At 44.4% G+C, this 13,861-nt stretch overlaps 1 protein-coding gene and 1 non-coding gene across 2 annotated transcripts in view; one reads left to right on the top strand and one right to left on the bottom strand.

Annotated features, from left to right (window-relative positions):
- LOC127581076 (voltage-dependent L-type calcium channel subunit alpha-1S-like) overlaps positions 1-13,861 on the top strand; it is a 136,821-nt gene that overhangs the window by 43,465 nt on the left and 79,495 nt on the right. The window contains exons 9-11 of the mRNA XM_052035146.1: positions 3,008-3,092; positions 4,935-5,095; positions 10,071-10,296. Of these exons, the coding sequence (XP_051891106.1) occupies positions 3,008-3,092; positions 4,935-5,095; positions 10,071-10,296 (472 nt within the window). The remainder of the gene's footprint in view (positions 1-3,007; positions 3,093-4,934; positions 5,096-10,070; positions 10,297-13,861) is intronic.
- On the bottom strand, positions 5,716-5,822 carry LOC127581078 (U6 spliceosomal RNA). Its single transcript, XR_007957918.1, has one exon. It is a non-coding gene; the product is annotated as a U6 spliceosomal RNA (small nuclear RNA).

Here is a 13,861-nt window from a genome sequence, read left to right as displayed (position 1 = left end):
GGAGAAAGAGTGGATGTGATGTATTGGATTTTCAGTAGACTTTTGATAAGGTCTCACATATGAGGCTGGTCTGCAATATTAATGCACATGAGATTGGGAGTAATATAGTGGCTCGGAGTGAGAATTGGTTGATTGCAGAAAAACTGACTATGAATAAATGGATCTTTTATGGGGTGGTTTTAAAAACAGAAAGAGGGATGACTCTGAATTCTGATTGATTGGGAAATGAGGCAGGTGCATTGAATGCTGGATTTGCTTGTACACCAGTCACTGGGAGCAAGTGTTCAGGTGCTGCATTTAGGAAGGCAAGTGATATGTTGGCCTTCATTAGAAGAGGATCTGAATACAGGAGCAAAGCTGTCTTGCTGCAGCTGAACAGGGCCCTGGGGAGACACCAACTGGAGTTTTATCTGCAGTTTCCAAATCTGAGGAAGGATATCCTTGCCATGGAAGGAGCGCAATGTTGGTTCCACAGACTGAGTCCTGGGATGGTAGGACCGATGTACGAGGACAGATTGGAGTGCAGAAGAATGAGAGAAGATCACGTAGAAACCTACAAAATTCTAACATGACCGATAAGGTAGAGGGGAGATGTTCCCTTTGGTTGGAGAATCCAGAACCAGGTGCTGCTGCCCCAGAACACAGGGTATGTCATTCAGAACCAAGATAGGTGAAAGTTTCTTCACCCAGAGGGTGGTGAACCTGTGGAATTCTCTATCACAGAAGACAGTGGAAACCATGTCATTAAGTATATTGAAAGAGGAGGTAGAGGTAGTTCTTAATGCTCAAGGTATCAAAGGGTGTGGGGAGAAGGTGGGAACAGGGTACAGCAGTGGATGATCAACCATGGTCATGTTGAGTGGTAGAGCAGAGCTGATGGGCTGAATGGCCTATTCCTGCTTCTATTTTCTTTTTTTCTGGTTTGTTGTGTTTCCTTTTACCAAAGTTATTGGTACGCAGATGGATCTTCCCCTTCCCTCCACCCTCCACCCTCCACCTTGGAAGATTCTACAATGTTCAGTCACATCCTCGACGCACAGACCTAGAAAGCAACAAATAATCCTGGAATCACACGTGTGGTCACAGAAATAACCTTCTCCCTCGCTAACTGATAACTCCTCTCCCACTGTCCGTCTCCCATCCATTCTTCCCACTGTGCCGAGGACATGACTGGCTTTACAGTAAAACTCCGATAATCCGATATCCCTGACACTTTGGTGGTGTGGGGCAAGCTGATTTACCAGACTATTGAATGTTACTCCTATTAATACCTGGACCCTACTTTTAATGAATTTTCATTGCATGTTACACAGGAGTGTAATAAATTTTCCAGTGAATTTGGTGAGTGTAAGGGGAGTGGGAAATATAACAGCATTCCGGACTCTCACTCCAACTGCAAACCCACCCACGTTCCTGACTCCAGGCATTCTGGATTGACTCTGGCTCCAGCCACACATCCGGCCCACAGCCCAGACCCACCCCAGCCACACACCCTGTTCCCACTCTATGTCCCTGGCTCTCATTCTGTACTATTGACTCAGCCGGACACTAGACCATCAGGACTTCTGTATAATGAGATGCTGGATTATTGAAGTTTTACTTTACTCCCTTGAGGAACTGCCTCCATCATTTAGAGGTGGATTATATAACATTTTATACTGGTTAGAGAGTGTGATCTACTCAGGGGACTCCAACACAATCTGCCTGCTTTCCTAATGTACTGATCATTGCCCTTTGTCTCTCTGTCTGTAATCTTTCCACCTGTGGGGTGACTCTGCAGTGTGCTATTAAACTTTAATACATTTAAAATCTGAGCACAAAGCTCAAAACCAATTCTTACTGAGAAATCAAAACCTCACACTGAATTCTCAAGCTTTGCAATCTGTTGATGTTGCACTTGCAAACTATGACTACTTTGTACATCCAGGCTGACGACCCAGTGCAGCACTGTGGGAGGGCCGTACTGTTGGGGATGCCATCTTTTGGATGTAAATTTTAAACTGAGGTCTTGGCTCACTTAGTAGCACGGTGGCGCAGCTGACAGAGCTGTCATCTCAGCAACAGACCTGGGTTCACACCTGATCTCTGCTGCTGTCTGAGCAGAGTTTGCACGTTCTCCCTGTGACTGCATGGGTTTCCTCTGGGTGCTTTGGTTTCCTCCTAAAGACATGCAGGTTGGTAGGTTAATTGGCCACTGTAAATTGCCCCTGGTGTATGGGTGAGTGGTAGAATCTGGGGAAGTAGATGGGAATGTGAAGAGTATACAGTAGGGTTAGTGTAAATGGGTGCTCGATGATCAGCATGGGCTGAAGGACCTGTTTCCATGCTGTACAAGTCCATGACTAAAAGATCCCAAAGCAGACACATGAGGCACATTAGACACATGAATGTGAAGGGAATGGAGAGATATGGATGATACACAGGAGGAGGACATTTAGTATAAATTGGCATCAAGATCGGCACAACATTTTGGGCTGAGTGGCCTGTCCAGTGCTGCACTGCTCTATGTTCTTTGTTCATTATTTGAAGAAAAATATGGCAGTTCTTCCAGTGTTCTAGCCATACGGATCCTCAGACAAAATCACCATTGCTGATTATTGCTGTTTGTGTGATAGGGTGACGTATTTGCTACACTACTGCAGTGACTACCCTTCAAAGTACTTGTGGAAGCTCTGGTGATGCTGTGGAATGCTATGTAAATGCAGGTCTTTCTAGTGTGGAACCTTGTACATCCGGCTGTCAGGACTACTGGATAAGTACATGGATAGGAGGGGTTTAGAGGGATATAGGCCAAACACAGGCAAATGGGACTAGCGTGGTGAGCACCATGGTCGCATGGACGAGTTGGGCTGAAGGGCCTGTTTCCATGCTGTATGACTATGACTGTGTGCTCAAGCCCCTGAAATCCAACATGAACCCACAATATTCTGCCTCGAAAATGAGTGTGTAACCACAGAGCTAGGGTTAACACTTCTTAAAAAGACTGTGTCTCGACCTCTTTCTGCAGGGATATTGGCATCAGATGAATCTGGCTCCCTGGGCTCTCAGGAACTACTCAAGATGGAGGGAATGAGTCTGCTTTCACGTATCATGTAAGTCAGCATTGACTAACAACCGCCTGACCCTCGCCATGCACTTTAGAAAGGTCAGCAATGAGCACTCATGCTGGTTTTACGGTGGGTGGTGGGGAAAAAGGACCGATGAGGTAATGCTATGAGACGTTTATTTGTTTTCTTTCCAATTGGATGTAATTGTAGCATTGGACTAGAAATAAGACGTCCGTAGGGGAATGCTGCTGACTGGCACATTCCAGGCTGCAGGAATACGTGCTGAGGGACGCACTGAAGCTGGGTGCAGCCAACGCAAGGGCTCGGTGGGGAAGGACTACAGTTTAGGGTTCTTCTGCCACTGGAGAGGGAGAGGCGGGGTCAGGCGAGGAAACCCCTTAAATATTGTAAAATTGGGATTGGGGTAGCCCCCCAGGGAGCCACACGAGTGGCATCAGTGCTGTGGTTTTTATAAAAAGGTAACACTAATGGTTGATCCATACACAAATGTAAAGGTTTGCACTGTTTTATTATTGTATATAGTTTGTTTTTTATTATGAATAAAGTTTATTTTGGAATTTAAAAAAATTGGACTAGGAACTAACCACAATAAGTCACAAAAGTAAGCCTGATATGTTAACTGTGCTTCAGTGAGTAATGCTTCTGCCCCTAAGTCAGATTACTGATGATGTAAACACCACTCAGGGAAATGAGAATACAGTACCACTGCAATAATCTGACACCCGCGACGGTGCCAGACTGGAAGGTTTTCTGGACAATTGGATTTTACTCCAAGTAGTAAAGCAGTGCACTTTTAATTCACTTTTTTGGATGTTACAAAGAAACGTATTTCCCAGTGAACCAGATGAGTTTAAAGGGAATGTGGGTAACCCTGATGAGTTTATAAGGAGTGAGGAAATGGGTCCGTAGTGAGTTTAAAAGGAGGGTGGAGACAAACCCCAATGAGTTTAAAAGGAGCATGGGAACCAGGGCCCTGGTGTGCTTAAAAGGAACATGGGAACGGATCCCTGGTGAGTTTAAAGGAAAAAGAAAACAGCGCCCAGTGAGCCAGATGCTGAACCATTGTGACTTCCAAACAACAGATCATCAGACTTTTACTTCTGGGCAGTACTGAGGAAGTGCTGCATCATTGGCAGTGCTGGCTTTCAGCTGAGAGAATGAATGTTTAAGTTGTGCTAGAATCTCTAAACTCCAGACCTCATCTCAGTCTTGGTGGAAATGTGGATAAAGGAACTCAGGGGAGAGTGACTGCCTTGTGACACCAAGGCAGCATTGGAAGATAGCCCGGTGAATCAGAAGTCAGTGGAAAACTAGGGGTAAATACTCAAATGGCTGGAGTTACACTTAACACAAAGGCTGTGGTTTGTTGCACACCTGCTGGTTCAGCCCTGGCCATTCCTCAGGGCAGCATCCAAGCATCTTGGATTCCTTGTGACTTAGTCTTCTGGACCAGCCTATCATGTCAAATGGTACTGCAGTTCTTCTTGTGAGCTGAGCAGGAAGTTGTGAGGCTGTTCTAAAATCCCCACTGATTGATTAAGACACCGCTGTGAGTGACATCTGCCACCTCTATCCAGTCTGGGCCACATGTGATTGCAGCCCCACCCTGCTGACCTTTTCGGCCCGATTATCCATCTTTGAATGGAACAGTTGTAGTTCAGGATTTCCTCCATTGGTGTGACTCTGCTGCTGTGTGGGACACCGGATGGGCTCCCAGTCCAAAAGATGTGAAAGAGAGAGGAGGGGTTCTCATGAATATTCACCATGCTGGATCCAGCGCTTCACCTTCTTTGATAAAATAAGATTTTCTCACATTGCATGAATCAGTGAACAGAGTAAGAGTGGCCCTCTGTTGGTTTCCTGCAGCTGGCGATGTCAGAGGTGCAACCCAATGTTCAGGCGGAAGTGCAGGGAGCTGGTGAAATCTAACTTCTTCTACTGGCTGGTGATATTCTTGGTTTTCCTCAACACACTAATGATAGCTTCAGAGCATCACCTTCAACCCAACTGGCTGACTGATGTTCAAGGTAAGAGCAGAATGTATGACATCACACGTCCTGGCAACACCAACAGAGTCTTCTCTGATCACCCCTAACGCAGAGAACCCCCACACGCCTTCATCCTGGGTAATAGAACCACCTACCCCTCCACCCACACCCAAATCCAGTGACATGGACACCTGCATTGGCTTCAAAGGTTCCCCTTTTATACTATTCTTTCCCAGTCTTAATTTTACACCGCTTCTCCCTCTTAACGTTGCACTTTCCATGGGTCTCCTTGTGTTAATGTTACTGACTGTACTCTTGTGTGTTGAACGCTTGCTTCTATTCAAATCGCTTTCTTGATCCTGCTGTCCTTGTGTTAACGTCACTCTTTATCTTTGTCTCTCTCTGTGATAACGTCACACTCTACCCCTTCTTCATGTCAATATCTATCTCACCATCTCTTTCTGTGCTGCTTTCATCATCTGTTCCTTTCTGTGTGCATTTACTCCATGTTAATGACATTATCACTTTATATTCCTGCATTAAAACCACTCCCTTTATCTCTGTCTTCATGTTACCGTAACACTCTCGCTGTAACTCTTTCTTTCATTTTTTCCTTTAAAATGTTTTATTTTCCATATTTGTTAATATAATGACAGGTTAAGAATATGGAACGCTTCACAAATTTGCGTGTCATCCTTGCACACGGATCATGCTAATCTTCTCTGTATCGTTCCAATTTTAGTATATGTGCTGCCAAAGCGAGCACATTTAAGTCTTTGGTAATCATTTCCTATGTCTCTCTCTTTCCATGTGTTAAGTTTTTCCAAATTCCTTTTGTATGACTCGATCTAGTGTTCGTTGCAATCACTCCATCGAGCACCTGTGTTAAGGTCATTCTTTATATCTCGTACTTCATCGCTCTCACTCTCTCTCAGTGTTAATTTCACCATTCCCACTTTTATTACCTCTCTCCCTTTATCTGCCTTTGTTAAGTTAGTGCTCTGTTTCCATGCCACTCTATGTTGATATTACTATTGCTGGTCACATCATGATCCATCCATCTATTGGATGTGAATATCACTTTCACACCCCCTCCCTCTCTGCATACCTTGCCTTGTATTAATATCTCCTCTTTATTTTGATATTATTCTCTCCACCTCCTTTATTAGTATTGCTCTCTGCACCTCCCTCACTGATAGTATCCCTCTATCTCTGTTCTAATATCTGTTCTTGCTCCCATTTGTTAATACCACTCTCTCTGTTACTTTCCACTTTGTTTGTATCACCCTCTCTATCCCTCACTATCTCTCTATATCATTCCATGCCTGTTGATGTCACTCTCTCCCTGTGTAAACAAAACTCTCTGATACAATAATTTCACTTCTCTGTCCAGCTTTCCTGCTCCCTGTATTATCACCTCTTCCTCATCCGTGTTCTTCTATGCTACTCGCACCTTTTGTTCCTTTTAGCCTTGTATTGTAACTCCTCTATCCCACCTCCTCTGCTAATGTCCAGTGCAGCTCTTCGTCTCCCTGTTAATTTCTCCCTCTCTCACTTGTTCTCTCTTTCTTTGTCTCTTATGCCTGTTAATTCCTTTTTGTCATATGCTAATACCAGTCCTTCTATCCCAGGTCTGATGGAAGATCATTGACCTGAAAAGTTAACTGCTTCTCTTTCCATAGAAGCTGCGTGACCTGCTGTGTATTTCCAGCATTTTCTGTTCTATCCCTGCCTTTTCTGATCGTCACACTCTCGCAATTCCTCTTTGTGTCAGTATCATTGTCTCTTTCTCTCTTGTTAAATCTCTGTATCTGTCTCTATATAAATAACATTCACTCTGTTCCTCTGTTGTGTGTTGCAATTACCATATCTCTATATTAATATGATTCTTCCTCTCTCCCCTCCCTCTCTCCCCTCCCTCTCTCCCCTCCCTCTCCCCTCTCTCCCCTCTCTCCCCTCCCTCTCTCCCCTCCCTCTCTCCACTCCCTCTCTCCCCGCCCCTCCCTCTCTCCCCTCCCTCTCCCCTCCCTCTCCCCTCCCTCTCTCCCCTCCCTCTCTCCCCTCCCTCTCTCCCCTCTCCCCCTTATCACTTCTGTGGAGTCAAAGTCATTCATGCTCACTCACTCACTCTCTCTGTTAATATTCCTCTCTCAGCCCTTTTTCTCCATTAATATCATTATCTTTGCTGGCCACCATTCCTTTGCCATCATTCTTCCCTGAATCTGTAAATATGCCTCAATTTGTGTCTCACCCTCGGCTCAATCTGTTTCTCTCCCTTTCTTTCCTTAAGATAGATAAGATTTCTTTATTAGCCACATGTACATCGAAACACACAGTGAAAAGCATTTTTTGCGTAGAGTGTTCTGGGGGCAGCCCGCAAGTGTCACCACGCTTCCAGCGCCAACATAGCATGCCCACAACTTCCTAACCCGTAAGTCTTTGGAATGTGGGAGGAAACCGGAGCACCCGGAGGAAACCCACGCAGTCACGGGGAGAACATACAAACTTGAACCCGGGTCGCTGGCGCTGTAATAGCATGACTCTAACCGCTACACTGTTGTGCCTGCCTTGTGTGATTATCATTGTCTCTATCGACATCTCACTTATGTTATCACCTCTCTTCACCCAGGCCCCTCCACATTAATACAATTCTTGATAACCCAATCTCGATGTTAATGTTGTTCTCTTTGTGTTTCTTGGCTGATATCATCCTCTCTGAAAACACCTCTCTTGCTGTTGTTATAATTTTTTTCAGAGCCTGATTCTCTATTATCCTGTCTCTGTCTTAATAAAACATACTTTCCCCCATGTCTCTTTGTAATTTTTTTTGGTTAATTTCACCTTCTGTAACTCCCCACCCATTTATTTACTGCTCTATCTTTTGTCTCTCCATCGCTGTATTGCTGTTGCTCATTCTTTTTTTGTTTTTGTTAACATCATTCCCAAATCTTTGCTCCCTGTACTAATTCTATCTCTCCCTCTCTCTCATCCTGTGTTAATCTCTTTCTTACTATCCCTGTCCCTCTGTTTATTTTGCCATGCCTGTTCCTGTCTCTGGCATCAACAAGATGGATTTAGTTGTAGGGAATGTATGCTGGCATTGGCTGAGCATCTATGAAATAGTGATTTTAATTCAATTACCTTTAATGTAGCTGTTGAAAAGCACAAAGATAAAATGATAATAAAAGTCAGAAATTGAGGTAAGGCTAATTTTCCTGGGCAGAGAAGTAGCACAAGTGGATTGGAACCAAGTACTTGGGGATAAATCAGTCCCTGAGCAATGGGAGGCATTTGAGAAGAGATTCGAGGGTTTCAGGGTAATCATGTCCCCCCCAGAGGGAAGGGACAGGCTTAACAAATCTAGAGCAACCTGAGTGACAAGGTCTAGTAAAGGAACAAAGAGAAGCTTGTATCAGATAAGCTTTGTATTACAGAAAGCCTGGAAGAGTATAGAAAGTGTAGGAGTGAAATTAAAAGAGGGCATGAAAAAGTTTATGAGCAAGTAAAATCAAAGAAAATATAAAGATGTTTTATCATTACATACAGAGCAAGAGGATAACTAAGAAAAGAGTAGACTCAGTAAGGATCCAAAATGTAACCTGAATGTGGATGTGGATATGTGGGTGGGATTCTTTCTAAGGTTCCTCTTTCTCTATCACTGTCTGTGTATTAATGTCACTTGTGTAATACTTCTCCAATATCACTTCACCTCTCCTAATGGAAATCTCATCCTCTCTTTTATTCTCCTCTCTCTCTTTTTTAATATTGCCTCTCTGAGTTAAAGTCGATCACTGAAATCCACTCCTTGTGTTAATATCTAAGTCTATTCTTGTCTCTCAGTTAATACTTGGTATCCTTCTAGAGTCAGAGTCATACAGCATGAACGAAGGCCCTTCACCTACCAAGTCCATGCCAACCATCTGTGCTGATCTTTCACTAATCTCATTTTTCCTCTTGCATCCCCATCAGAAACTTCCCTCGCACCCCCCCCCCTTTCTCCTGCCACCCACCCACACAGGGCAATTTACAGGAGCCAATTAACCTGCTAACTCGCACATCATTGGTATGTTGGAGAAAACTGGAACACACATGGCTACAGGGAAAATGTGCAAACTCTGCACAGACGGCATCAGAGGTCAGGATCGAACCTGTGTTGCTGGAGCTGTGAGACAGCAGTGCCAACCGTGGCACCACTATGCCTTCTGTTTGTGTTGATATCTCTCTCTCTCTCTCGCTGTCCATTCCTCTCCATCTGCCAGGGGAATGCTGCTGATGTTGTAGTTAATGAGGAAGTGTTTGAAATATTGGATGGTGTACACATTATAACAGAGGTGATATTGAGGGATTTAGCACCTTTGGGAGTGGATAAGTTGTCAGCAGGAGGATAAATTTCTCTCTTGGCTGCAAAGCTTTCAGAGAATAGCAGGATAGAAAATGCAGGGGGCGGCAACTTCTGTGTGGAGGGAGTGAATTCACGGCTTTGGACACGAAAGGCCATATTTCAAGCTCTCGTGATCCCCATTCTTAATGTGCTTTTCATAACACATACCTGGGACCTTTCTGAAATTGGCCTCAGAGGTTTAATACATGAAAATTGTTGTAGCTGGAGACTGCTGGTTGAAAGACCTCAGTGTAAGCAAAAGCTTTCACAATAGTCCCAGCCATAAACATCACTCAATCCCCCTCACTTCCTGTATTAACATCACCCCCTCTATCCTGCTCTCGTTCACTCTTGTTATCACTTTCTGTACCTGCCAATTTCCCCATGTTAGTTTCACACTCTTCCCTCGCAATATAAACATAACTCTCTCTACCACAGTTTTTCTCCCTATGTTAGTACAAATCTCTCCACCCCCACCCCTCTCCCTGTGATATCACACTCTTTGCTCCTCTCTCTTGCCCTATTGTCACTCTGCATACCCACCAATCTTTCCATATTCCCCCCCCCCAACAATTTAGTATCCCTCCAAGCCTGTCGCTCATTCACCCTCTCTCTTTCTCTCTTGTACTGCAGACACTGCCAACAAGGTTCTCTTGTCCTTGTTCACGGTGGAGATGATCTTGAAGATGTACAGCCTGGGCCTGCAGGCCTACTTTGTCTCTCTCTTCAACAGGTTTGACTGCTTTGTGGTGTGTGGAGGGATCCTGGAGACCATCCTGGTGGAGGTGCAGGTAATGTCTCCGCTGGGAATTTCAGTTCTCCGTTGCATCCGACTCCTGAGGATCTTCAAAATCACCAGGTTTGTGGAACAACATACAGGTAGTAAACCTGCAGCAATCTCGAACCAGTTACTCTTGATATCTGAGTCCTTCTTGGTTCTCACAACTAAAAACACTCAATTCACCAACAAAACTAATTTGCATGAAACTGCTGGAAAATCTAATGTAAAATAAATTTAAAGGGGTGGCAACAATTAAAAGTACAAGGAAGCAGGATGAAGCTTCTGAGGAGCATTAAACAGTACTTCAACCCACACAGAATCAGATTTAATATCACTGACACATGATGTGAAATTTGTTGTTTTGCGGCAGCAGTACTGTGCAAAGACCTAAAAATCTATAAATTACAAAAATAAATAAATCATGCAAAAAAAACAGAATAATGAGGTAGTGTTCATGGATTGTTCAGAAATCTGATGGCAGAGGGGAAGGATCTGTTCTTGAATCATTGAGTTTGGGTCTTCAGGAAGATAAGACGTACATGTACATCACATGTATATAGAAACACACAGTGAAATGCATCTTTTTGCGTAGAGTGTTCTGGGGGCAGCCCACAAGTGTCGCCATGCTTCCGTCGTCAACATAGCATGCCCACAGCTTCCTAACCCATACGCCTTTGGGAATGTGGGAGGAAACCGGAGCACCCGGAGGAGACACACGCAGACACGGGGAGAACGTACAAACTCCTTACAGACAGCGGCTGGAATTGAACCTGGGTCGCTGGCGCTGTAAAGCCTTATGGTCCTGGATGGTGAGGGTCCTTAATGATGGCTGCCGCCTTCTTGAGGCACTGCCTCTTGAAGATATCCTCAATGGTGGGAGGGTTGTGCCCATGATGGAGCTGGCTGAGTCTATAATGCTCTGCAGCCTCTTGCAATCCTGTGCATTGGAGGCTCCATACCAGGCTGTGATACAACCAGTCAGAATGCTCTCCACCATACATGTAAAGAAATTTGTAGGAATCTTTGGTGACATACCAAATTTCCTCAAACTCCTAACAAAGCAGAGCCGCTGGCATGCCTTCTTCATGATTGCATCAGTTGTTGGGCCCAGGATAGATCCTCTGAGATGTTGACACCCAGGAACTTGAAGCTGATCACCCACCGCTGAACCCTCAGTGAGTAGTGTCCAGGAGATTAAGCCTTAGCAGGCAAGGTGAAGTGAAGAGGACAGACAAGGGAAGGCCTGAGGCTGTAGTCAAGTGGTGCCTTTCGTGGATCATGGTGGAAAAAAGATAAAGAGAAACAAATAATAACTTTGGAAGTTATACAAGAAGAGGGAGATCTAAGTTGTTTGTGCTCAAATCCTTGCAGCTGGGGAGATGCTGCACCTTCTGAAATCAGTAGTCAGCCCAGCTGACGTATCTTGTCCAGTAATAAAAAACAGAAAATGCTGGGAGTGCCAGCCAGCATCTGTGGAAAGAGAAACAGAGTTAACACTTTTGGGTTCAGGAAAGAGATTAAGAAATAGGACCTCAAAGAAGATAGCCTTTTGATTGCTCACTGTGCCAAGTGACATTGAATATTAAAATAGGTTAGTAAATGTGAGTACATGGCTGGGGCAATGGTGCAGGAAGGAGGGGTTTTGAACCCTGGGGCATTGAGAACAGTTCTTGGCAAGGAGAGAAGGTGCGATGAATTGCCTCTCAACAGGGTCAGGATCAATTTCCTCATGGGTGGGGAAGTGGCGCGAGTGGTTTGCCAGTGCTGTGAGGGAGGTCCTTGGTGGGAGGATGGGAAGCTGGGAATATATTCACAATGGGGGGGCAAGCAGGGCTGGAAATGAAAGGCAATAAATTAATATGGTAGTCTGGAAGGCAGGGGACAGTGGTTCTGAGTGTTATATACCCAAATGCAAGGAGTGCACTAAATAAGACGGGTTGTAAGTGGAAGTCTCATCGCTGAAATATGGCTTAGAAGGAAGCAGATATGGCAGTTTTACCTTTCAGGTTACAGGGTTTTTAGGCAAGTCGTTGGGGGGAGGGGAGGGGAGATAATAAAGGGGGAGGAGCGGCAATATAGGTTAAAGTGCAATTTTAGCAATGAGAAGAATGATCTTTTAGAGGATCATCAAATAAAGAACAAAAAAGGGGCAACGGGATCAATGGGAGTGTATAATAGACCTTGGTCTGGGGGAGGTGGAAGAGAAAATAGACAAGTGCAGTAAATAGGGCAGTGATGGGGGAGTTTGATTTACCCAGGGGTTAACTGGGATTCAGAATGTGTGTAAAAGGTACAGAGAGGGCGCACAGCAAACCCAACAGGAGGTGGGGGTTTAGGCAATTCTGGATTTAGTTTCGGGGAATGAAGCTGGACATGGAAAAGGATTATCAGTCCAAGAGCAGTTTTGCGGCAGTGATTGTAATTCAGTTAAATTTAGCGTGGATACAGATAAAACAGGAGCTGAGGTTCTAAAATGAGGTAGACTGACAAGTCATTTATCAGAAGTGGACGAGAAACAGCTACTTGATATGGTAAACCATGTGTGGAGCAATTGGGGGCATTCAAGAAGAAGATTCACGGGCTTCAGGAGAAACATGTTCCCACCAAGTAAACAGGTGTGACTGGCAAATGTGGAGTTGCTGGATGACTCAATGCGTAGTGGGCAAGATGCAGCGAGAATAAGCTCATGTGAGACACCAATTCCTTAGTGCTGCAAAAAGCTGAGAAGAGCACGTAGAGTGCAGGGGTGAAATTAAAAGGGAAATTTAGGAGAACAAAGCAGGTGTACGAAAAAATGCTGGCAGTTAAAATCAAAGGAAATACAAACATTTTATATTTACGTAGCGAGCAAGAGAGTAACTGCGGAAAGATCAGGGCATATGCAGAGAGGCAGACCGTGTCAGTAAGGCTCTTAATGCATACTTTGTGGTTGTCTTCATAAAAGAGGGGATGATTTTGATGTTGTAGCCAAGGAGAAAGACGTTGGATGAAATAAATGTAGTGCAAGAAGAAATTTCAAAGAATTTGGCCTCTTTGAAAGTAGTTAAGTTGGCTGGCCCCAAATGTACTGTAAATATTTGCTGTTCTGCAATCCTCTCTCACCATTTCTGCAACCAGGGAACAGTGGAAATGATGGTCACAGCCGCCATAATCTGCCTTTTTCCCTGGCTAATTAAAGAGAGAGCAAGAGGATATCTATGGAAAGAGTAGAGCCTTTGTGTGGAGGTGAAGCATGCGCAGAAAATTCTAAGTACTTTGTAACCCCCTTCACAAAAGCTGGGGAATGATGCCTGACTAACTTGACTGAATTTTTCTGAGGGAGTAACAAGTTGGGTCTTAGAGGGCTTTGCATTTGATGAAGTCCACGTGGATTTTTAACCAGGCTTTTCTAAGGTCCCGCAAAGGATGGTGATCAAAAAAAAAGTAAAGGCACTTGGGATCCAACGGCTGCTAAATTAGCAGTGACAGGAAGCACAGTTGATGGATGTTTTTGTGACTATAAAGTTGTTTTTTGTGGGGTTCCACACAGTTGGTACTTGGTGTTTATGGTATATGTTTAGAACTAAATGAAAGGAGCACAATAAAGAAGTTTGTACATGAAATGAAAGTTGGCGATGTGATTGACAGTGGAGAGAGAAGCTTC

Source organism: Pristis pectinata, chromosome 20 (genome assembly GCF_009764475.1).
Source record: "Pristis pectinata isolate sPriPec2 chromosome 20, sPriPec2.1.pri, whole genome shotgun sequence".
Taxonomy (NCBI): domain Eukaryota; kingdom Metazoa; phylum Chordata; class Chondrichthyes; order Rhinopristiformes; family Pristidae; genus Pristis; species Pristis pectinata.
The sequence above is the reverse complement of the archived record's forward strand: the minus strand, read 5'-3'. Positions and strand labels throughout refer to the sequence as shown.